General features: G+C 39.4%; 3 protein-coding genes across 6 annotated transcripts; all 3 read right to left on the bottom strand.

The window, feature by feature from the left end:
* Positions 1–127: 127 nt before the first annotated feature.
* Positions 128–8,159, bottom strand: LOC131301091 (uncharacterized). Its single transcript, XM_058327230.1, has 8 exons — positions 7,989–8,159; positions 7,531–7,554; positions 6,362–6,467; positions 6,164–6,232; positions 3,044–3,537; positions 1,969–2,230; positions 1,092–1,300; positions 128–262 (listed from the first exon to the last, which is right to left on the bottom strand). Exons 1-8 carry the CDS (start codon positions 7,991–7,993, stop codon positions 196–198), a joined length of 1,236 nt encoding a protein of 411 aa, XP_058183213.1. The 5' UTR covers positions 7,994–8,159; the 3' UTR covers positions 128–195.
* Positions 8,160–9,438: 1,279 nt separating this feature from the next.
* LOC131301089 (uncharacterized) lies at positions 9,439–15,310 on the bottom strand. Of its 4 annotated transcripts, none has more exons than XM_058327226.1 (9): positions 15,134–15,310; positions 14,903–15,051; positions 13,196–13,298; positions 12,962–13,024; positions 12,252–12,314; positions 11,938–12,138; positions 11,765–11,849; positions 11,389–11,606; positions 9,439–9,794 (listed from the first exon to the last, which is right to left on the bottom strand). In XM_058327226.1, exons 2-9 carry the CDS (start codon positions 15,016–15,018, stop codon positions 9,702–9,704), a joined length of 942 nt encoding a protein of 313 aa, XP_058183209.1. In that variant the 5' UTR covers positions 15,019–15,051; positions 15,134–15,310; the 3' UTR covers positions 9,439–9,701. The 4 variants fall into 4 exon arrangements, with proteins under 4 accessions (XP_058183209.1, XP_058183212.1, XP_058183210.1 ...); XM_058327229.1 differs by having other exon boundaries at positions 14,903–15,033; positions 15,134–15,292; XM_058327227.1 differs by having other exon boundaries at positions 14,903–15,030; positions 15,134–15,289.
* Positions 15,311–18,108: 2,798 nt separating this feature from the next.
* LOC131299792 (receptor-like protein 7) lies at positions 18,109–21,338 on the bottom strand. The gene is made up of 2 exons (XM_058325369.1): positions 18,710–21,338; positions 18,109–18,557 (listed from the first exon to the last, which is right to left on the bottom strand). The coding sequence occupies exons 1-2, from the start codon at positions 21,336–21,338 to the stop codon at positions 18,109–18,111; spliced, it is 3,078 nt and encodes a 1,025-aa protein (XP_058181352.1).
* Positions 21,339–21,955: the final 617 nt, after the last annotated feature.

The raw sequence follows: 21,955 nt of genomic DNA, 5'->3' as shown, positions 1-21,955 counted from the left end.
GACCACATAGTAAAATGACATTATTTAAGTGATAAACCATCCAGGTTTCAATCAAAGCACACAACATTGTCTTAATCAAGAGCATCGTTTTTCCCCCTTTTTGGTCAATGATCTAAAATATGGCATGAGGCTCAGATATATCAACCGTACATAGCTATAAGATGACAAGGTCTGCTCAGCAAGCATCAGGCACAGTTATTCCTCCTCTTCGGCCTCCTCCAGCCATTTTACAAACGGTTCAAGAGCTTTCACAAAGGTTTGCCTGCATCAATAGAAACCGCACAACAATAAGCTGCAAATTCCACCGGTTCCCCGTAACCCAAAAAATGGCGATAATTTGAGAGGGCAGTGAGCTTTCAAAATTCCATAGGGAATAAAAAATTAGGAAATTTATAGAAATGGTCATATCCTAGTTTCATCCGAGTCTCATTTTCATCCTTCAAGTATCAATTACAACTCTTTTGACCTTCAAGTTTGGTTTTCGTACCAAGTTGGTCCAATTGATAACGTCTGTCCGCCAATTTGGTACGAAAACCAAACTTGAAGGTCAAAAGAGTTGCAATTGATACTTGGAGGATGAAAATGAGACTCGGGTGAAACTAGGAGGACCATTTCTATAAATTTCCCTAAAAAATTTGTAGTCAGCCATTGACATGTACAAAAAGCACAAAGTTTGACAGCTCCCTCCCTCATCCCCCCCTCCCTCTGTGTGCGCGTGTTAATACCTGAGTCCAAACCTAATACGGGTACACATCAGGGGGGAAAAACCCTAATGAATACCATCATACCCACCCTTCAAGAGCACATGGTATAATACTTAACAGCAAAATGCCAAAATATATAATATTTATAGATCTCCCCTATGTAGGACAAGCCCTCTAACTAAGACGGGGAAGGAATAAGAAGAAAACACATGATATCTGTGTTTATTATCATACTTTACCCTGATGGAAGCCTCTGGCATAATTTCTTTAAAATTACTAAGAGGTTAGAGTTTGCACTAGTAATACAAAATTTCCTCATAAATATACCATTTTGATTTCAACTTTGATAAACTAATAAACCAACTACAGAAAAATGAAAATGCATACCTGCCCTTCGGGTTTGTTCCTTTACGAAACCAGTGAAGAATAGTATCTTCTGCAAGCACATCCTGGTCATATAAAGATCTCACAATTTCAGGGAACAATTTCATCAGCTTTGCATCCTCGTAGCATTGGACCTGGACTTTGTAAATGAGCTCCAGCTCAAGCTTTCCACTGGTGCAGAAGGTATTCAACAAATTTGCCCATGTTTTCACCTGAACATGAAAGGTGAATAATCATCAAATTTCAAGCCGGCGACCTAGTCAAACTTTGGAACAGGCACACAACCATGGGGCCCCATGTATGACCCAAAAGTAGGATTGAAGTAGCATCCTCCAATCCTAGCACATGCAGCAGTGTTGGATCTGATCACAAGGGCTTAACATGTTTTGAATCATCTATCCATCTTTTAGTTCCCAACAAACAAGAATATTGTATAGAATTGCTTACATGATGGCCCCATAGTAAAATGTATTCCATAAATCACTAACCGTGCATGCTTTACCCAAAGTCTAAACTTAACATATCGATTTGTGAACTGACAACTCGGCATTCAGCCTAATCTTGAACTCGTTCAATTCATCTCATACAGTTGACTTTTCTTAAAACCAAATGCAAATGAAAATTCAAAAGGCCATTCTATTTCGGCTGAAACAGATGAATAAAACCTTGATTTCTCCGAGAACAGATGAAACACAAGGTGTAAAGAGACCACACAAAACATGTAACATTGACGAACGAGTCATTTATCAAATCAACTATTTCTTTCCACATTTATTTTAAGGTTAGCAAAACAGGTTTCATAAAGCAGGAAATAAGATTAACAATTAATAGCAATATTTTCCGTACAACAAAGAAACATTAACAAAGGTATAGCGTATACCTGGCGCAGAGCAGCATTAGCATTCTGCTGTTGATTCTTCCCAGACCATTGCACTGCATCCATCAAGATGTCCCATAAAATCTTCACAACCTCAAAATCAGGTAATTTAGCCTCTTTAACATGCTGCTTCACAGCTTCAATTACTTCAGGCATATCAGTCTCCTCTGCTATCAGGGTTGTTAGAGCAGATTTCATTTCTTTCAATTTCACCTCAAATGTCTTCTTCTCGTTATATTCAACCAAGGACAATAGACCTGCCTTGCTGAGGTAGAAAAGATGTGAAAGAGAGTTAAATCCCAACTAACCCTTGAAGGAACAAATTGCGGTGATGAATTTTGGTTTTTGTTCTCTATCCAAATATATATATATATATATAAAATCACATATCTTCAACAAAACAAGACTATTTGTTTTTCTTAGCAACTATGTGAAGAATTACGCATCAAAGATCACAGAAACGCAGCTTTTAAAAAACAGGCTTACAGCTTAATTAAAAAGCTCACCAGATTACGTATTTCGAAAGCAATGCCAAGTACAACCCTAATCTGATAGAAGGCATCTTATCAGAAACAAAAGCCCCCTCTACCAGAATTAAGTAGAACACAGACCTATTAATATAATTACATTGACTACTAAAATATCAATTCTCATAGGCAGAGCCATCCACAGTTTAATTAAATCCTAACTTTTTTGAACTGTTAATTAGTCTCTGAAACTAAAAGATGACATCGATCCATGACATCAACAGCGAATAAATATCTGTTGACATCACCAGAAACATCTACGACATCCAACGAGGAAACAAAGTCTCCAACACAAGAAAAACAGGAGGAGATGTACTAAATCTAGAAAAGATAGTATTCTTCCTAGCTGCAACATTAGAACCTAAAATATCTCCGCATATATGTCTGTATGTACTATACTAAAAGCATTCAGCAACCTACACGGCCACACCGTAAATGGCACTAAATAGTCGGACTTATATTGCGCAGCCAGATTGAGAGCGACCTTTCAAAATAATGCAAACATATGAAAACCCTCTACGACAATCATGTCTATGTAACAAAACACTTACGTGAAATGCTCTGAAAATGCTTCAGCAGACCGCTTAGAAGATGGGAGGAACTCTAGAAGATTGTCATCCATTTTACCTCGCTTCAAAATTGCAATCAAATCATCAAGACTGTTATCGACTAGGTATTCCTTAAAGAAGTCCGTTATGAAAGCAAGAACAAGCCCTTTGGCCACAAGATTATCCTTGAGCAGTGGCTGGAAAACAGTCTCTGGGGGTAGACCAGACAGCTTCTGGGAGAACGCAAGTGCTGTGAAAATTGCCAGCTTCTTCGTCTCATTTTCCTCAAAAAGCTCCAACGACTGGAGGAATCTTCGCATGACATTTTCAAGATTCTTTATGAGAAAAGGTCTTCGCCTCAAAATCTTTTGAATGTAGATTACAGATGGCAAAACTGCATCACGTGTAGGCTCACAGTCTATTATAGAGTAAGGATGGCGGTCCCCCTCATCAGGTTTAGTTGTGCCAGGTTGTGTTCGGCCACCCGTGAAGACAACCTGTGATAATAATTGCAAACAGGACCGTGTCAGCCAAAAAGAGTAAGAGTCCAAAAAGGTGAAGCAATGGGGAGTTGAATGAATACATAAATCGAATAAAACCTGACAACCACATAAGACTATTGAAAAAGGTCAATACCCTGTCGATTCAGGATGAACCATGCCCTACCCATTCTCTGAGCTAAATTTTGACACCCAAACATTGTGAATTTGTTACCAGTATTTGTTATCTTTTAGTGTTCTTTACGAGTACAGATCTTAAAAGTTAAACAAGAATAACGGGACAACATTATAGCAGAAGATCAAGAAAAGACCATGGGTAAAATATAGCTCACTTATTTCGCAGTAAGGGATTTCTATCCTTCACAACAAGAAAACCAATATTACAAATCTCAGAAAGCATATTACATTTATCATAATCATTAGTTTTTTTTCCCATACTTCGTTGTTATTGCATATTTGCAACAATTAAGGCTATGCTTGAATAGGAGAGCCAACTTGAGAAAAACAGGTTCAATCCTCCCTCTAGCCAACAGTAAATTCAAGTCTGCCCCTTCCATACTTGCCTAGAAAAAGAAAGAACCCACCGCTTGCCAAAACCAATCCTGATATTACTGACAGTTACATGCACCTCGACACTGACCTCGTTTATGCCTCACTTTTCTGTTTCAAATTCCCCCTTCAGGTAGTTGACCGCTAAGGAGGTCAATAAAAATTGTTGATGTCAGCAGGTTAATTTTTCTTCATTGCCCTTGTGCCCTTTTTCAGATGTCTATACATAAATACCTCTCATACCCTTACCCTTGCCCTTACCATCCTCACTAATATCCCTTATTCCTTATCCTTCACATCACCTAGCCTCACCATTTATATTGATCAGCCATGGAAAACAAAAACATCAGCCCTGGCTACCATTTTTCATTAACCGTTAAGCTAATCAACCACCACATTGACACTTCACTGCCGCCATCACACGCACCACCCTGCCCCAGCAACGCACGCCTGTCATTGGCCACTGCATTGCACCATACTGTCGTTCAATTGCCACAACTATCCCATGTCACTGCAATCAGTCTCTCTAACGCAAATAGTGGACCTGCTGACGCTGGTGACCAACTGCAACAGGTAGTCGAAAGTGACGATACTGTTTGTTGTGGTTTGCTAAGACCGATTAAGCAATGGCTCACGTAGTGTGTAGTTGTGGATTTGTAATAGAGGTAGTTTCTGTTTGTTCGGTGGTTTGCTGTAGGAATCATGCTGGTGATGGAGTTGGTGAATGGAGTGGTTCTGGGATTGACAGCGGAGGAGGGGGTTTAAATTTGATGTTGTGTGCTGCAGGCTGTTGGGGTGGTTTCAGTGGGGTTTATGCTATGGGTTTGAGCTGGTGAGTTTCTATGAATGGTTTGTGTGTTCCTGTGTGAAGTCGCTATGGTTACATGGCAGAGAACTGTGGCTTGCAGCGGCAGTTTCCACCTGTAATAACTGACCAGACTATTGGTTATTTTAGTGGTGATAAATTGGTGATAATGGTGGTGGAACACAATGGTTGCAGTAGGAGAGAACGATGGGTTGCAAAGGGGGGTTTGCGCCTGCGATGAGTTACTTGCCAATTTATCAGTTTAGAAGGGGTAAAGTGGTGGTTGCTGTTGTGGACATTGTGGTGGTGCAATTTTGACAGAATTTGATTGGTTTATTGATATTTTTTATTGTGCCTGATCGGTCTGATCCTGAATTAACTGAAGTCCTTCATTTGATCTGAGCTTTAGTGGTGAAAGGGGTGACTGGGGCAGTAGAGAAGAAAGTGCTGCTATTTGGTTTGGGATTTCGTGAAGGTGGGCAGTTGTTTCAGCCGCTTTGGTAGCAGACATGGCGTTGATGGTGGATGTTGCAGCTGGTTATCCAACGAATGGAGCAGTGGGCTTAATAGTGAGGAAGTAGGTGAAGTTCGGTGGGGTGTGTGATAGGAGAATTTGCAGAGGAAGATCTTTGGACATAGAAAGTGTAGGGTTACAATGGGGAGGATGAGACTGTATATGGTGAGGTTCATGTTATGGGTGGGTGGACTTCAATGTGAGTGGATTGTTTCAAATAAGACCACTGAAAATGTACCTCATGTTGAAAAAGCAAAAGCACATTCTTTGGGTAAGGCATCCAACAGACAAGTTCAAAGGGGCTCACTGTCATTCCTGAAACCACTAGGCAATATTTGTCGTCGTTAGTAACCTCTGCTGAGATCAAAGTACTAGCCAAAGAAATTATGGCTCTCTAGCTAAGAGGGTCTGCTAACAAAAGCATTACCCACTTTGAGGGAAAACTAAGGAGGGTCCAGATTTTTAGTTAGAGAAATCTGACTTACGTTAAAAGTTCTAAAGGTACTTATAGTCTCCAGCTTCTACCTTAACAACTGAACTATGTCTTCAGTTCAAAATGCTCAACTACTTAAAAGTTCTAAAGGTACATCAATTAAGCACTAAAGAATATTTTACATGAAAATTTCACTCCAAATTCAGCAGTTAAAGCATTTGGCACTCCAATGTGACAGATGAGACATTCAATGTTTCATCCCAACTTCCTAAGACAACACATCACTTCACCGAAAGCCAAGAAAAAAGATTAAGATACTTGCCTCAAAGAAGGTATCACCGTATCTCGAGAAGTCGAGGTCTGAAGATTCAAGGCTCTTAGCGACAAGTTCCTGCATATAGGGGAGTTCCTCCATAGGTAGATCATAATGACCAAAACCAATTGACAAAAGCAAACAAATACAAACGGAAGGAGAACTCAACAGTGATATGATTTCATAACATTAAGTGTACCAACTTACCAGATCACCAGCATTATCCAAATAAATCTGGACCACTGCATCTGCAAATGTTGCAGGGTCCAGAGGAGCCGCAATATTCCGTTTGCGGGGCTTAATCCGCGTACCACTGTAAGTGCACCCAAAAAGATTAAAAAAACAGTTTCAGAACAACAAGACCAAACAATCCTCAGACACTATGGTTGGCACTTTTCCCCAACAAAGATACCTACCCACCACCCGGAATGTGCATGTGAGTTAAAGCAGCTGACAAAAATCAAAACAGTGTCCATCCACTTAAATACTCGATGCAAATGAGTCAACCTTCTTTTTACTCGATGCTAAAGACTTCAACATCATCAGCACAACTTAGACCATGATACTAGGCGAGCTATTTTGCACATCTCTACTGACCAGTAAGTCATTCATATTTACATCTCATAGTGAAAGTGAAAACCAATTGACCACAGTTCACTTATTTCTTTCTTCTTTTCCCTAAATTATCAAGCAAAGCAAAGCAAATGCCTAAGCATAACTAAAACGAGCTTTTTGCAAAATTAGCATATTTAAGTAATGCAAACATTACTAAGAGGGGCCATGCCAGCACTGGTCATAACAACCCATCAATCGTAGTCATTGTGCATTACTAAAAAAAATAAGGTGCATACCTAGACTCTATCAAAATTGTGTTCTTCCAAGTTTTGGAATATCTCTGTACTCAAATCATGTTATATCTACATCTAGCCAGATTTGCCTCAATATCTAGCCAGTATGTCTTTTCAAGCCACATCGCCCATTTGGACATACATCCATGATCCATGTATCGGAAGAAAAATAAGAGGATAACCTAGAGGAATTTAGATCTAAACCTTCTAAAAGGAGGCACCTTTACTTCCAAAAATCATAGGGCAGTTGATAAAGAGTGCACAAACAAAATCAAAGAAGCGCTCAAGCCTGAATCACTCACTTCCTAAGCATAATGCAGTACCACAATTATGAAGAATCAACCATGCCCTTACAGAAGTGTTTGAACTCCACTTCCTATTATCAAAAAACCCTCAAAGAGAACAACAAGAACCAAATTCTTGGTCTAACTACAGAGTATTGTGCAAGATCCGGGGGAAAAAAACTTCGGGAGACAAAATAAACAAAGATGAGACCAAGAAAAGTGGTAGTATAAAAGAGTAACTTACCCAAGAGTGGGTTTCTCCTTCGAGCTGCAAAGATTGAAAACAACACAAGAAAAAAAACAAATTAAATGGTAGCGCCCTTGTAATTCGGGAGACAAATAAAAGCAACAAAGAAACAAATAAAAATTAAATCAACTGCTGCAACGCCAAAGATCACGTGACATAAAAATAAGAGACAAAATAACTTTCATTATTTCCCCTCAGGGAGAATGAAAAGACAACAAATCAAGAAACCCTAGCCAACCAAACTCGGCGATAACTATTCACATATACAGAAAATCAACCAACGGGGAGAAAAGATCTAATATTTACGCAAGAATCGCCAAAATTGATCGAAAGAAGCGCAGAAAAAGTTGTTCTTGAAACGTAATTCGTCGTGGGTTCGAACAGATCTGAGAGAAACAACAAATTGAAAGCCAAAGGAGAAACGAAAACAGATCAATGAAGAACGAGAGGTGTACCTCATAAACCAAGATCGAGGGGAATCGAAGGGGAGGAGCGTCTACGGCTCTCGGCGTTTGAGCTACGATTCAGAGAGAGAGAGATAGAGAGAGAGAGAGATTTGGGAAGTACGTTTGTGGGAAGATATTTATTAATATTTATCTTCAGCTGGGGGAGAGAGAGAATCAATGAAAACATATAAAGAAGGCCAATTTAAGTGAGTTCACGCTATTTTTTCGTTGTCTTCGGTATTTTTTTCACAAGAAATCACTTTTCGTAGTTTTGTTTTTTAGTTTTCTGTCGAATTTTTTGAAATTAATCGTTTTTTTCAATGAGAAAAATAAAAATATATATAAAAATGTTATTTTTTGATCCGCAATTATAAAAATGTTGAAAGTTAAAAAAAAAATCCACATAAAAAGACATCGTAGACAAAAAAAATAAAAAAAAAAATTCAACCTTAATGAACTTTTTTTTTTTTTTTTTTGAAACTGCTCACAAATGATTATTTAGAAAAAATATTAATTCAACAATATTCAGAAAAATGACAAAAATACTGGAACGAAAAATACAAAAAATATTAGGGTGATGTGGGTGATTCTCATTGCAAAGATTAGAGTGAATTACATTGAACCATCTCAACTGTGACCCATTTTAGAGTTATCCCTATACTTGGGTTTTCACATTAAACCCCTTATGTTAGGGGACAATTAGGGTTTTGGATGAAAATATGTCATTTGACCAGCATGACTACTTAAATGAATTTCCTAAGACAAAAATATCATTACTTGGTATGTCACCGACGTTTATCAAATGAACGAGTCTATTATTAGAGAGGGACCTATGTGAACATGTAAGCAATGTTCACCCACTTATTAGCATTTGAACGAGTCATATGTATCGTTGCACACCATGCGTATTGAAATAGAAAAATTAAAATCTAAATAGGCGTACACCGCACATTCCTATGTGTGTATTGTAACACTTTGATTTATAAGAAAGTAAGACCACGGCCACTGGCGTGAGACTAAACCCCGTGGCTTGACATGAATTTTGCATGTATCTGCATCTAAGAATTTAATCCTCGATCTCAAAGTAAAAGGAGATGACAACCCGTTTTCGGGCGCCCGATGTCTTGGATGATCAAAACAAAAAATAAAACAATTGGTCAATCACAGGGGTCATATGGGATCGTTAGCTCATTTTAACAGTAACATTTGTTATCTTAATCATGCAAATGGAGTAGTTTTGAAACATGGTACAGAGGGAGTAGTCAAAAGAAACTAGACAATCACGACAATGGAAAGACAAGACTTATAAGCCGATACCTTCGCAGACCCAGTTTATAGCTGTCGGAATTTGAGCTGGGTTTAGGCTCAAACCGGGTCGCCCATGTGGTCATAACCCGGTGACCCATTTTTTCCTCTTTCTATTGATTATCATCCAGTTGCAGGAATGAAGACGAGCAGGTTGCAATGAGGACAATCACATAACTGATTAAAACAGGTTTATGTTCCTTCTGAGGAGAACAAGATATGATATCTACTTACGAATTACACAAAAATAGATTCGAAACAACTTATTTATGAGACCACGGTACCATTGAACAGCACAATCCATCAAGTGAAACCTTCCATGACATCAGAAGGTTTCATCTGGCTAATAAAAATTACATCACATGTGACTTGTATCCCCAGTAACACAATTCAAGTATATCTTCCGCAAACGACTGATCAAGAATCCTGGGGAGTTTCAAACCTAGTCGGAGTGTCAATACCCGCCATACAGCAAAGACCAGATATCAAAATTATAAGCAGAACAATCCCCTGAAACATCACAAGAAACAATCAAGCGTAAGTGCATCGTAACTGATTTTAGATAATCTTCTAAGCAAAACACAAACAAGGGTCAAGGAAATCAGCAGAACTGATTATTAAAGGGCACATTTTAGAGTTGTTTTGCCATGCAATCCATCAAGCCGCTGCAAATCCTTTGTACAAGCTTAACTGACATGCTTCGACATCTTGTACTGAACTTTGCAGGAAATAAACCTTGAATTTAATTACTACGTAGGACAAGTATTTTAAGTGCACCTATATTTAGAATTACATTGTGATGATTCAAATTATTATACACCGGCCTTTGAGTAACAGGCTTCCTTTTTTGCATTAAATTAGCTTTCCCATATGACTATCATTTTTTTCTTTCTCAAAGTTTCTTGGTCTACACCCAAAAAAAAAAAAAGCCTCATTTTTTGGCAAGTGAAATTGGGATGGTCAATTATACATAGAAATGGAAGCCTAAGGGCAAAGCCCGATTCTTCTACATCAACAATAAATCAATTATCTAGTTTTCCATGCGGACTCAAGGCTTTGCACAAGGATTGGAGTGTTCTTCACCTACACGCTATCTAGTTGTAGTGTTGTATTCTGCTGCATCCCACCCACTCCATAACATAGTGGGATGGTAGTTCTTCATTACACATTGCCAAACCCTCTCAAACTACTACACCCTATCAAGGAATAGTGAAGTTGTTCTTCATTTGACATTGGCATTGCCGAACCATCTGAAACTATTAACTCCTATCAAGCTTGGCAGAACAGGACTGAGCTGACCAACCTACGCTCTGCAACTTCCTGCGTTTTCAGCTTGGTTCTCTTTCTGTTAAGAATTTAGGTGGTTGGTCCTCAGGAAGAAAATCCTTCTGCAAGGAGGAGGGGGCTACATGGCTATATGTGGAAAGATAACCTGGAATTGCAGGAGGTTGAGGTGAAGTTGAACTGTTGAAGAGCCCAATCTATTGCATCCAGATGGTACTTAAGGGGCTTCAATTAGTTCATGGTGGTGTCTTGTGAAGTTAGGAAGTTTGTTCAAAGCATAGAGAAAGATGGCACAGCAATGGAAAGACATGAAAAGGATGGGGATGAGAATTGCGAGAAGGATTACTTGTGAAATGGATGGGAAAAACTGCTTTGCTCAGCTAATGAACACGGATATTATCTACCTCTCATGAAACCAAAAAAATACTTACCTGTCTAATGAGCAGTGTTCTCAAAGTCGGTTGCCTAGGCTGACTGGTTCCTGCCTAGGCACTAGGCAGTGGTCCAACGCCTAGATTAGGCAGTTGACTAGTCGGCGCCTAGTTCCCGCCTAGGCGCTAGGGGGCCACTAAGATTGCTTCTGATCACTTATATGTGGAAGGTCTGGTGGTAGGGTGATTGTATGCCACCGCCCGACCCCTAATGATGGTCAAACTTGCAATACAATCTGGCTGACTAAAACCTACGTAGATTGTCCGAATGAGGGTTGTTGCGTACCACGTGACTCAAAAGACACAACACTGTTGTTCACACAATCAATATCTACAACAAACGAAAACATCTATACTGGTTAACGTATATTTCACCAAAAGCAACTTACCACTAAGATTCCCTCCAAAAGGGATGATTTTACGAGGCAAACTCCATCACAAGCAGTGGAATTGAGTGATCCATTTCCTGAGGCACTTTCTGCAAGAAACCTTTCCACCTCCCGATAAGAAGGATATTGCACTGGCCTCAAAGGATCAGAAACATAGAGAACCGTGTACCTTGCCCCAGACAGCTCCATAGAACTGATAAGCTCAGAGAGAATCTGACCTGCATGTTCGACAAACCTTTCTCATAAGAAATTCAGGCAAAATGCCTATTTTGGATAACATGACACTTTACAACCCTCAAAAGTTCCTAAATCCTACTATCTTCAATACAAGTACAATATTAAGTTATTAACACAGAGATATTCTGAAGTAACACACTTTCAGAAAGTGAGCTTCGCTGGCAGAATACAGCCAAATCTGCTTGCCCCTTCTGTCTCTTTTCCATCCTCGAAACCAAATAGTCCTGCTCATTTTTCAGTAAGAGAACAGCGTTAAATGTTTCCCAAACTTTCATACATTCCAATGAGTGTCAAACACCACGGATTTCTTACCTGGAATGTTTTAAGGTCTGAAAGTTTTTCATAATTTCCACCATCCAATGAACAGGACTCCATGAAAGCAACTTCAGCCGCTAAGTTATGCCCACAAGTTTCTGCAAACTCTGTAATCAATGAACTTTCCAGCGCCTCTTTCTCTTCTGAAGCAGCAATGTAGGGGAATGCCAAGGAAAAATTGGCACTTGTGAAAGATACCTGCTCGACAGATGGAGTGCCAACCATTAAGCACATTTATAGGCAATGCTATAGGGTTTCAGAACCTTGACCATTGTTTCTAATAGATGAACTAACTCAACAGTCATAATTACCTTGAGAAAGTCCACAGCTGATGAGTCTACACGTTTGGTACCACAACTCTCCGACAATTGTAACTGCAGATGAGAAAATGCAAACGATCAGTTGACATTAACAAGAACGGCAGCACAAGGATTACAATGCTCTCTTTTGAAAATTTGAGATTTCTAATGGAGGGTGACACAGGATAAAGAGTTAAAGACAGAAGAGGTAAAATGTATGCTTTCTTTGGAAGCTTGCATGACACATGCCAGATTGACTCTTGACGAGCTAATTCCATGAGACCTTTGGAATTTTTCACTTTCCCACGTAGTTGTCTAATTAATTTATTCTAGATTACTTCTGAACTCTTTGTCCTTAATTAAGTAATGTAACCAGTAATGTCCCATAGGAGACCCTCAAACGGCAAAGGTCACATTCATTATTCCATCAGCAAACTGCTAGAGATACTTTTGTGTTCATGTCTTCTTTACCAACCCATAGGGAAGAGCGAGGGGAAAAAATCAAAGCCAACAAATGGAAAGGAAGTGCACAAACTATACTCATATTCACTTTATAAAAAACAGGTACACATAAATAACATTTACAGTTTGCGCCTTCAGAGGAGTGCGTGAACATAGTTTTACCCTAAAAACTTGATATTTATCTTGCCAGAGACTATTCAACAAGAAGAAATCAAAGTCAGAGATCCAATTATTCTTGTTTAACTTTTCCGTACTCTTACCTCTCTCCCAACAAAAAGAAGAGCCACATCTACAGAATGTTGTTGAGCTTCCTTTCCCGAACACTGAAAGAAAACGAAACCAGCGTGAGAAACTTGAGGCTGTAACATAAATAAGTTATCCTTGTTTTTTGGTTTCTCCTCCATGGTTTTTGGTTGTAAAGAAGTGGACCGATGCAAAGAATTCTAAAAAGAATGAAAAATGAAGTCAATTTGGAAGGCAAGAACATGCAATACCAGTATGTTTAACCAGCCCCCTTCAGACAGAACAGACTTGGCCAAATCCTTTGCAGAGAGAGTTTGATAATTTACTGCTCCCTTCAATCCATTGCTTGAAAATCTGCAGCAATATAGATTAGGAAGAGATTAAAAACCTAACAGAGGAAGTGGGACAAATATGCAGTATAAAACATACAATGATGTGCAGTATAAAACATATAAATATACAATGATATATAAATATACAATGATCGTATAATATAAACATATCTTTCACAGAATTATGCAAATCATTGTTCAATGTTTACAAGAACTTTCAACACACAACACACAACACAAAACACGCATATTATACATAGGATAAGACCATTTTTTTATGATGAAACGGCATGGCATATCTCTTGTTTGTTGCTTCTCATTTTCCTCAATAATCAATGAGAATGCTTACTAGTACATAGAGTTCCGTAGTTGCAAATCCCCGAAGATTTAACAATTGGAATTCCAACATTGGTATCAGGTTATCAGCTGCGAATAATGGTGGTTATTCCTTGAAATGCTTGTGGATGAAGTTGAACCGAGAAAATAGAATGTGGAAAACCTGTGCCAGGTAGTAATGAGAAGATCGTGACTTGAACTGTGGTACTCACTTTGTTAAGAAAGAAGGAGAATGTTGAAGCCCTGAAATACAGTATGTAACCCCTATAAAGGTAAAACGAATGGAAACTCCAGAATCATTACCACTTGTAATGGAAATGGATTCTGTTATCGCAATTAGCTTTAAAAGGGCTCAAGAGTCCTTTTTATATCATGTTAGCGCTTGCCAAGTGTTCTAAATGGCGCTCGGTGCTAGTCGGGCAGTGACCCGCCACCAAGCGCCTAGGTGCCGCTGAGTGATTCAGCATTTTTTTTTTAAAATATTTTTAAGGTAATCAAGCTCCGCCAAATTTCCCTTAGCCACCAAGCTCCGCCAAGCTTCGCCAAATCTCCCTATCCGCCGCCGAGGGTGAAATCATGATGCCAACCTGATGCCAAGGCCGCCATTTAGAACACTGGGCCTCTTGGTATGAGGTCTTATCGTGCATAACTGGCGACTAATTGCAAGGATCACAAAGGCCTCGGCAGGATCCATAATTAGTTAAATACAAAGTAGGTCACTTAGCCAATAGGAGAAGTATGGCTCAAGCAATATCTTCCTCCAATGGAATATGGACAATTGTTACGATACGAGAAAAGTGTATGCGAGCGTGCGCAGCAGTGCTCACCTATTATAATGCAAATGACCATTGTTAAAGCATCCAACTCAAAACCAATTGGCAATGAGTGGAGAGGCCACTCAGACTCATATACTAGTTTTAAAAGCGATAATTAACGATGTGGGACAAACTACAACACTCCCCCACACGTGCGACCCCCAACTCGCACGTGGAGAGGTAAACAAACGATCACAACAACCAACGATGCAGTTATGGCACAAACAAGAAGGGGAACAAATTCTCCGAAACCCTAGCTCTCATACCATGTAAAGCATCCAACTCAAAACCAATTGACAATGAGTGGAGAGGTCGCCCAAGCTCATACATGAGTACTACCATCTCCCAATTGCGGAATAAGAATCAATCCAATGAATCTACTAAAACTCGTAGATTTTAAATCTTCGACAAGAAAACGAAAGCAACAGTAGATTGACAGCAATTCATCAAGAAACAACAAATGATGGACGCGTACCCATCTTCATGGGGCGACCAGAGAAACGCAGGGACGGTCGATGGAAGGGTAAGCCCCGTTGGAAACTGAAGCGCAACAAGCAAGACCGTCACCGCTGCCACCGCAACTTCTCTCATCTTCCTACTAATCTGCTGTGGAAATAACAACTACTGTGTTCAATAACAAATCGGTTAGGGCTAAGCTATCATCCCCGTGAGAAACCTGAACCGGAAGAATTCTTCCAAAGCTTACCTGAACCACAAATTCGTTCACGTAAGAAATCTCTGAACCAATTTAGGGTCGAATTTGAGACAAGACGGAGAACCGGTCGACGGATCTGATTTTTCGGTTGTTTGATTGTGGGAGAATAGCAATAGCTGTGGTGGATCGGAGACCGGAGAAGGGAGGAGTATATTTCACGTGTAACACCCTTTAAGTTTCTTCTGTATTTCTGTTTCGACCCTCATCTTCTAATTTTGACACATGAGCACTATACTACACCCGGTTGAAAACTTGAAACAAAACCTTCCATAATTCTCGTATTAATTACTCCATCCGTTTTCTTTTAAGTGTTTGACTTCGTAAATTTAACTTTTTATGAAGACATAATCATTATACTTCAAACAATTCAACTTTCCACAATTACCCTTATGGAGACATTATGATTAGGGGTGATATCGGTTCGGTTTTTTAGAATTTTAGCAACCGAAATATCGGTTCAGTTTTCCATATTCACCTACCAAAACCGATCGAAAGGGATATCGGTTTTGGTTCATTCGGTTTTAGGTTTTAAGTTATGGGCCTCTTTGGGCTTCAAAAAATAGAACAAAGTAATGATTCACACATATATTGGGCCCATTTGAGCTAAAAATGCAAGATTTATATCTTAACACACTACAAAATCATTTGGGCCAAAATACATAAACAAATTTCATACTTTTAAACCTTCATTTGGACCAGTAAATTCCAAACCGAAAAAAAATTATGATCCAAATTATAATTCGGTTCGGTTCGATTTTTTGGGTTGAAACCTCAGTAAAACCGAAAACTGAACCGAAAAAATAAATTTCTATAAACAAAAACCGAACCGATTACTTCGGTCAGTTTTTTTGGTTTTTCGTATCACCCCTAATTATGATTATGCTTTTTTTTTCACCAACTTTTTATAAAGGAATCTACTTGAAAGAGCCAAATGGAAAATTGACTAACTTTTGCCCCACTAACTTTTTAAAATGAATAGCCATTAAGATACATGAAAAATGGACGGAGGGAGTAGTTGTTTTAAGGTTTGTTTGGAATTTCAGGAAAGAAAAGAAAGTTAAAAAGAAAAGAAAAAAAACCTTGTTTGGTTTTCAGAGAGAAAACGGAAAAATTGAGTTCAATACAAAATGAAAATTTCCTCTCAATTTTCTTCCATTTTCCTCCGAAATCGTTTTCCTTTCCTTTCCTTTCTCACTTTTCACAAGTTCCAAATGGAGAGTTAGTGTTTTTGCTACTGTTGGTTGGCAATATAGTTTTTGCGACTGTTATTATTAGTTTGTCTTAGAGAGCAACCCGTTGCTGTTGGTTGGTACATTTGTTATTATTTTTTCTACTAGTTCAACAGAAATGTACGAGTTGGCATTTATAAAATGCAACATGAGTAACAAATCAAAAAACTAGAATAGTAGCTACGACTAGTATTTTGTGTGGTTTAATTTGTAAATTGTCCAAACTGAAATGTCAAATTTGATGACCCCTGAGTAAGGGTCATCATTTCATCATTTAGCCTGCCGGTCCGCGATCTGTTCGAAGCCCGCTCAATCCATTGGGCTATTACCCGGCCCAAGCCTGTCCAACGGATGGGCTAACCCAGTCTCGAATTGTTAAGGGTCAAAGCTTGGGCCTAGAGATTTTACTCTGCCCGCCTGATAGCCTGAAAATCACCCAAAGTTTAGTTTTTATTGTTTTTTTTAAAGTTTTTCAGCGATTTTGGTGCACAGATGGTTGCCGGGTTCAAGAAATTTGAAGAAATCGGTGCATTTGTATCTTCAAGGAGTGGATTTGGCCCTTGTATGTTAAGGAAGAAAAAAAAACCCACCAAAAAGAGTAAAAAAATACTAAAATAATCACCAAATCAACTAGTCGGGCTCGGCTTTGGCCCGTCAACCTGTCAATTGGACTAGTTCGTGGATTGAGTTTGGGCTTTAACTTAAGATACATAGTCCTGCCCACCCGACCCGCAAAATGGAAAACCTGCTCGACCCATCCCGTGAACGGGCTTGGATAGGGACTGGGCCGGCCCGGCCCAATGAAATACAATATCAAATTCATAATGGTACATAATTGTCATTTGGTATCAATTATACATGTCTTGAATGATATAAAATGGAAATCAAGACTCCATCTAAGATATGGCTCTTTAGATCGATTTTTGAAATGCGCATGTCTAAGTTAACTATATATTTTTTTTTATAACATCTATTCATCGCTATGTCATATGTTTTTCTTTCTTTAACATATACTCCATCTATCTTCATTCTTTTGTCCCTCGTCAACTATATTTTTTTTTTTATAACATCTATTCATCGCTATGTCATATGTTTTTCTTTCTTTAACATATACTCCATCTATCTTCATTCTTTTGTCCCTCGTCTTATCTCAATCGGATAAAAAACTAATTATAACTTTTAATTGGTAATACTGTTTATATGCAATATAAATCTTATTTGATAGATCTCAATAAGTCATTTTAAACGATGTTTTCAAAATCACCTAAAACATTATAAATTGCAAAAAAAAAGGCATATACTCTCAAAAGGAACTAAAGAATTGGGACGGAGGGAGTACCCTTTTAAACGATGTTTTCAAAATAACCTTAAAGATTATAAATTGCAAAATAAGTGACACAAACTTCCAAAGGAGACTAAAGAATTGAGACAGAAGGAGTACTATCAACTATTGATGCATGCATATCTTCAATTTCTAAGCTGACTGTTACTACTTTCACGATCTTGATCCAACACAGTTTATCTTTATTGATAAAGATTTTACATATTTTACAATACAAGATTCAGAAACTTAGAAAGATCATACACGATTCGTAAGCCGATTTTACAACTATGCTTGCACATTTCAGGTCTGTTGCCTTGCATTTGACACACGCCGCCCTTACCTGATTTTGCTTTATGGAAACAAGGTGAGCCCAGTAAGAAACACAAGCACGCTCTGCTTAGAACACTTGGCCTTCAGCGGTGCTGGCGTTTGTGAAGCTGGTTTCTATTGTCTCTTCCTCTTTGATGTCTTGCTCGCCACTCTCGGTGATGGAGAATCCTCAAAATAACTCTATCAACTGGTTTGTAGTAGCATTGTCTCCATCTTTTCGAATACAAAAGTGGCCCAACAATAACTCCAAACCCCACAATATACCCCAACGTAATGGTTATGTAGACCCAGTTAATCTCATCCTCCTGAGTATATGACTGCCTACCCTCCAATGTTGGCAGTGTCGGTTTGGCTTCCTTGTAACAATCGGTCAACGGAAATCCGCATAATCCTTTGTTTCCGTCGAACGAAATACTTGAGAATGTTTGGAATTGATAGCCTTGTGGTATCCTACCAACCAGTTGATTATATGATAAGTTCAGGACTGAAAGAAACGTAAGCCTTGCAATTTTGGCGGAATGCTCCCATTTAACTTGTTACATGAAAGGTCTAATGATTCAAGCTATGTCAAGTTTCCAAGTTTTGACGGAATTTGACCCGAGAGAGCGTTTCGCGATAGGTTGACTACGTGGACGGAACTCAGAGGCCCGATTGTATCCGGTATCACTCCTTCGAAACTGTTGCCTGAGAAATCAACGGAAGTGAAAGCCGTTAAGATCTTCACCAGCTCTATCTCTAGCCCTTTTACGGTTACAGTTACTTTATCCTGATAGTAGAAGTTATTTAAGTTCAGGTACACGTAATGCAGGTGATTGAGATCTGGTTTTGGATTATTCCCATCAAGCATCATTGCGTTCCAATGTAGGAACCATTCCGGAGGCAGATCACCGCTGAAGTTGTTCAAAGCTATATCGATGATTTGAAGCTTCGGCCACGTAGTACTATTCAGCCCTGGACATCTTATGCCCCCTTGAAAACCATTGGACCGCAAAACCAAGACATGCAAATTGGATGAGTTTTTCAAAAAGCAAGGGAAATTACCCTTAATGTTGTTGCTGCCAAGATTCAAAACCTCCAATATGGCGCAATTCGACAGAGATTCTGGAACATGCCCTTCCAAATGGTTCCTATTCAAATCCAGCGTCTTTAAAACACATTCTTGTGGGAATGTTCCGAATATATTGCCAGAAAGACTGTTGTTCCCCAAATTCAGCACCCCAAGAGTCTCAGTGCAATTTTCAATCAGACATTGTGGTATACTGCCACTTAACATATTGTTGGACAAATCAAGAACCTGAAGGTAGCTCCCATTGCATATGGATTGAGGGATAGGTCCAGTGATCGCATTATTGGCAAGAGAAAAGAAATTAGCAAAGGATATGCCTCTGCCAATTTCACCAGGGATAGTAGTGTTGAAATTATTGCTGGAGTAGTCCACATAGATAGCTGTTTCTGGTGGTAATGGGATATCACCTTGGAGCTTATTGGAATGAAGGTCAAGAACACCAAGAATAGGCATGATATATGCGCTTTGTAAACCCACTAGGAGATTACAAGAAAGATTCACGTGCTGAAGACTATTATACGCATGAGTTCTATTTCCCACATTCCAAATCCAATTGGGTATTACCCCTGGAATTTGGTTGTCTGCAAGGTCTAAATGGGTGAGTCTCGATTGGTTCATCAGTGCAGGAAACTTCCGCAGATTGCACGAAGCCAATCTCAATACGTTCAGCTGGGGAAAGGAAGACAAGCTAGAAATATCGACACTTGCATAGACTGACAAGTTGTTGTAAGAAAGCTCAAGTCTAGAGAGATTTTGGATTCTTTGCATAGTTTTTAGGTCTACGATGCCACTAAAATTATTGAAAGAAAGTGAGAGGATTTTAAGCCCTAGAAAATCAAAGAAGTAGGAGGGGATAGGACCTTCTAATATGTTACTACACAAATCTAGTGTAACCAGCTTAGACAAGGAGCCATTTGGAGGAAACCCAGAAATTTGACCACCAAATTTGTTGTTGGAGAGCAAAATTTTCTGCAGAGAAGGAAGGGAAAACAGAGAAGAAGGAATATTCCCATTGAAAGAATTGTATGATAAATCTATGTACACAAGATCCAAAAGCCCTTCAAAGTATGTGGGGAAAACTTCACCTGTTAGTGCATTATGAGAGAGGTCTAATAAAGTGAGATTTTTGGATCCCTGAAACGAAGGTATTGGACCACTAAAATTGTTGGATGAAAAATCCAAATAAACAAGCTGGCTAAGGGTCGATAATGAATTTGGAATCGCTCCGCGGAAAAAACACCCCGGAATCTCTATCCTTGTTAGCTCCATCAAACTCCCAATGGATTCCGGTAAATTCCCGGAAAAACCGGTGAAGCTAAGCACCAGTTCTCGAAGGGACCCATTTTCGGGAAAATCAGGTAAAGAACCATTGAGTAGTTCATTGCTTGCCAAATTCAGAGTCTCCAGTGTATGTACCTGCTGTAAAATGTTCCCCGGAAACGTCCCGTTCAAGTTCGAAGAAATAAGAATCAAAACTGTCAAATTCCGGAAATTCGCAAAGAAATCAGGGACCGGAGACGCGAGATTGTTACGACTCAGATTGATTTTCGAAAGCTTCTTGAGACTTTGAAGTGAAAAATCAATAGGGCCTGATAGAAGGCAATTTGACAAGCTCAAAACTCGCAGATTAGGCATTGAAGAAGAAATGGCCTTACCCCACTCAGACCCATTTGCTGATATGTTCACCCCATCAAGATAAAGCTCCACAACCCCACTATGGTTACCAAAAAGTGTTGACAAATCAGGGTTTTCAATTTGCAATCGAGGAGGAGTTCCAAAAAATTTCAGAGCGGATAAATCAAGGATAACCAACCCTGTTAACAGCGATAACCCAGTTGGGAGTTGCCCAGAAAACCCAGAATTTGACAAATTCAAATACCTCAGATTAGTGAGGTTGCCAATATTTGCTGGAATTGGGCTGGAATTCAAACTGTTGTAAGCCAAATTCAGGGTTTCAAGATGGCTGAGACTGAAAAGGGGACTGGAACGGTCGATTCCGTTCGAGATCGATTCGCTGTGCAAATCGAGACCCGTGACGCGGCCGTTTCGGTCGCAGGTTACTCCGTTCCACTGGCAGCAATCGAGAGTTTGAGTCCAGTTTGTGAGTATGGTGGAAATTGATGGAGTGAAAGTGAGGGTGTTTTTGAGTTGGAGCAAGAGTGATTTCTGTTCTTCGAGACATTGGCCTGAGACCGAGATTGCGAAAATGGGTATCAAGAAAAGCCAAGAAAGTAGCGGAATTCTCATTGGGAGAAATTTTTTGGTTGAGTGATTATTGGCCGACCAAAGTGAGTTATAGGTTTGGCACGGCGGCGAGTCGGCGACGGGAAGTGTCAAAAGTGGAGGAGGAGGAGGAGACTGGAGACTGGGATGGTTGGACGGGGAGAGAGAGAGAGAGAGAGAGAGAGAGAGAGGAATTCTTTGAATCTTTGGTACTCCCTCCGCTCCGTTCCGTTCCTATTTTATATACTGAGAAATTTTTGGATGTGGGTAGATACCGCGTCCCGTGGTGTCGAGCACCTATATTCGGATCGTTCAAAAGTGTGTTGGACAGTTTAGATTGAAACACTCTTTCTTCTCTCATCCCACCACTCTCTCCAAATTCGAATCCGAATGCGCTGAACAGACACAACGTGGTATCCGCTTGCACTAAAAAATTTCTCTATATACTAGTGCAACTTTTGTTTTTGCGATGGTTCCAAGGGACTCAGTTCCTAACTTGCTATCTAGGTCGGTTACATCCAATCCCATCGAGTTTTTTGTTTTTGTGGGTCCATTCCGGACCACAACAATGATTAGAACCGTTTATTTTATAGAGTCCGTCGACTTCTTCAAGCTCGAACAAATTGAAGTTCGGATCAATA

This window comes from Rhododendron vialii, chromosome 9a (genome assembly GCF_030253575.1).
Source record: "Rhododendron vialii isolate Sample 1 chromosome 9a, ASM3025357v1".
NCBI lineage: Eukaryota > Viridiplantae > Streptophyta > Magnoliopsida > Ericales > Ericaceae > Rhododendron > Rhododendron vialii.
Note: the sequence above shows the minus strand (reverse complement) of the source record. Positions and strands in the feature narration are given on the sequence as shown.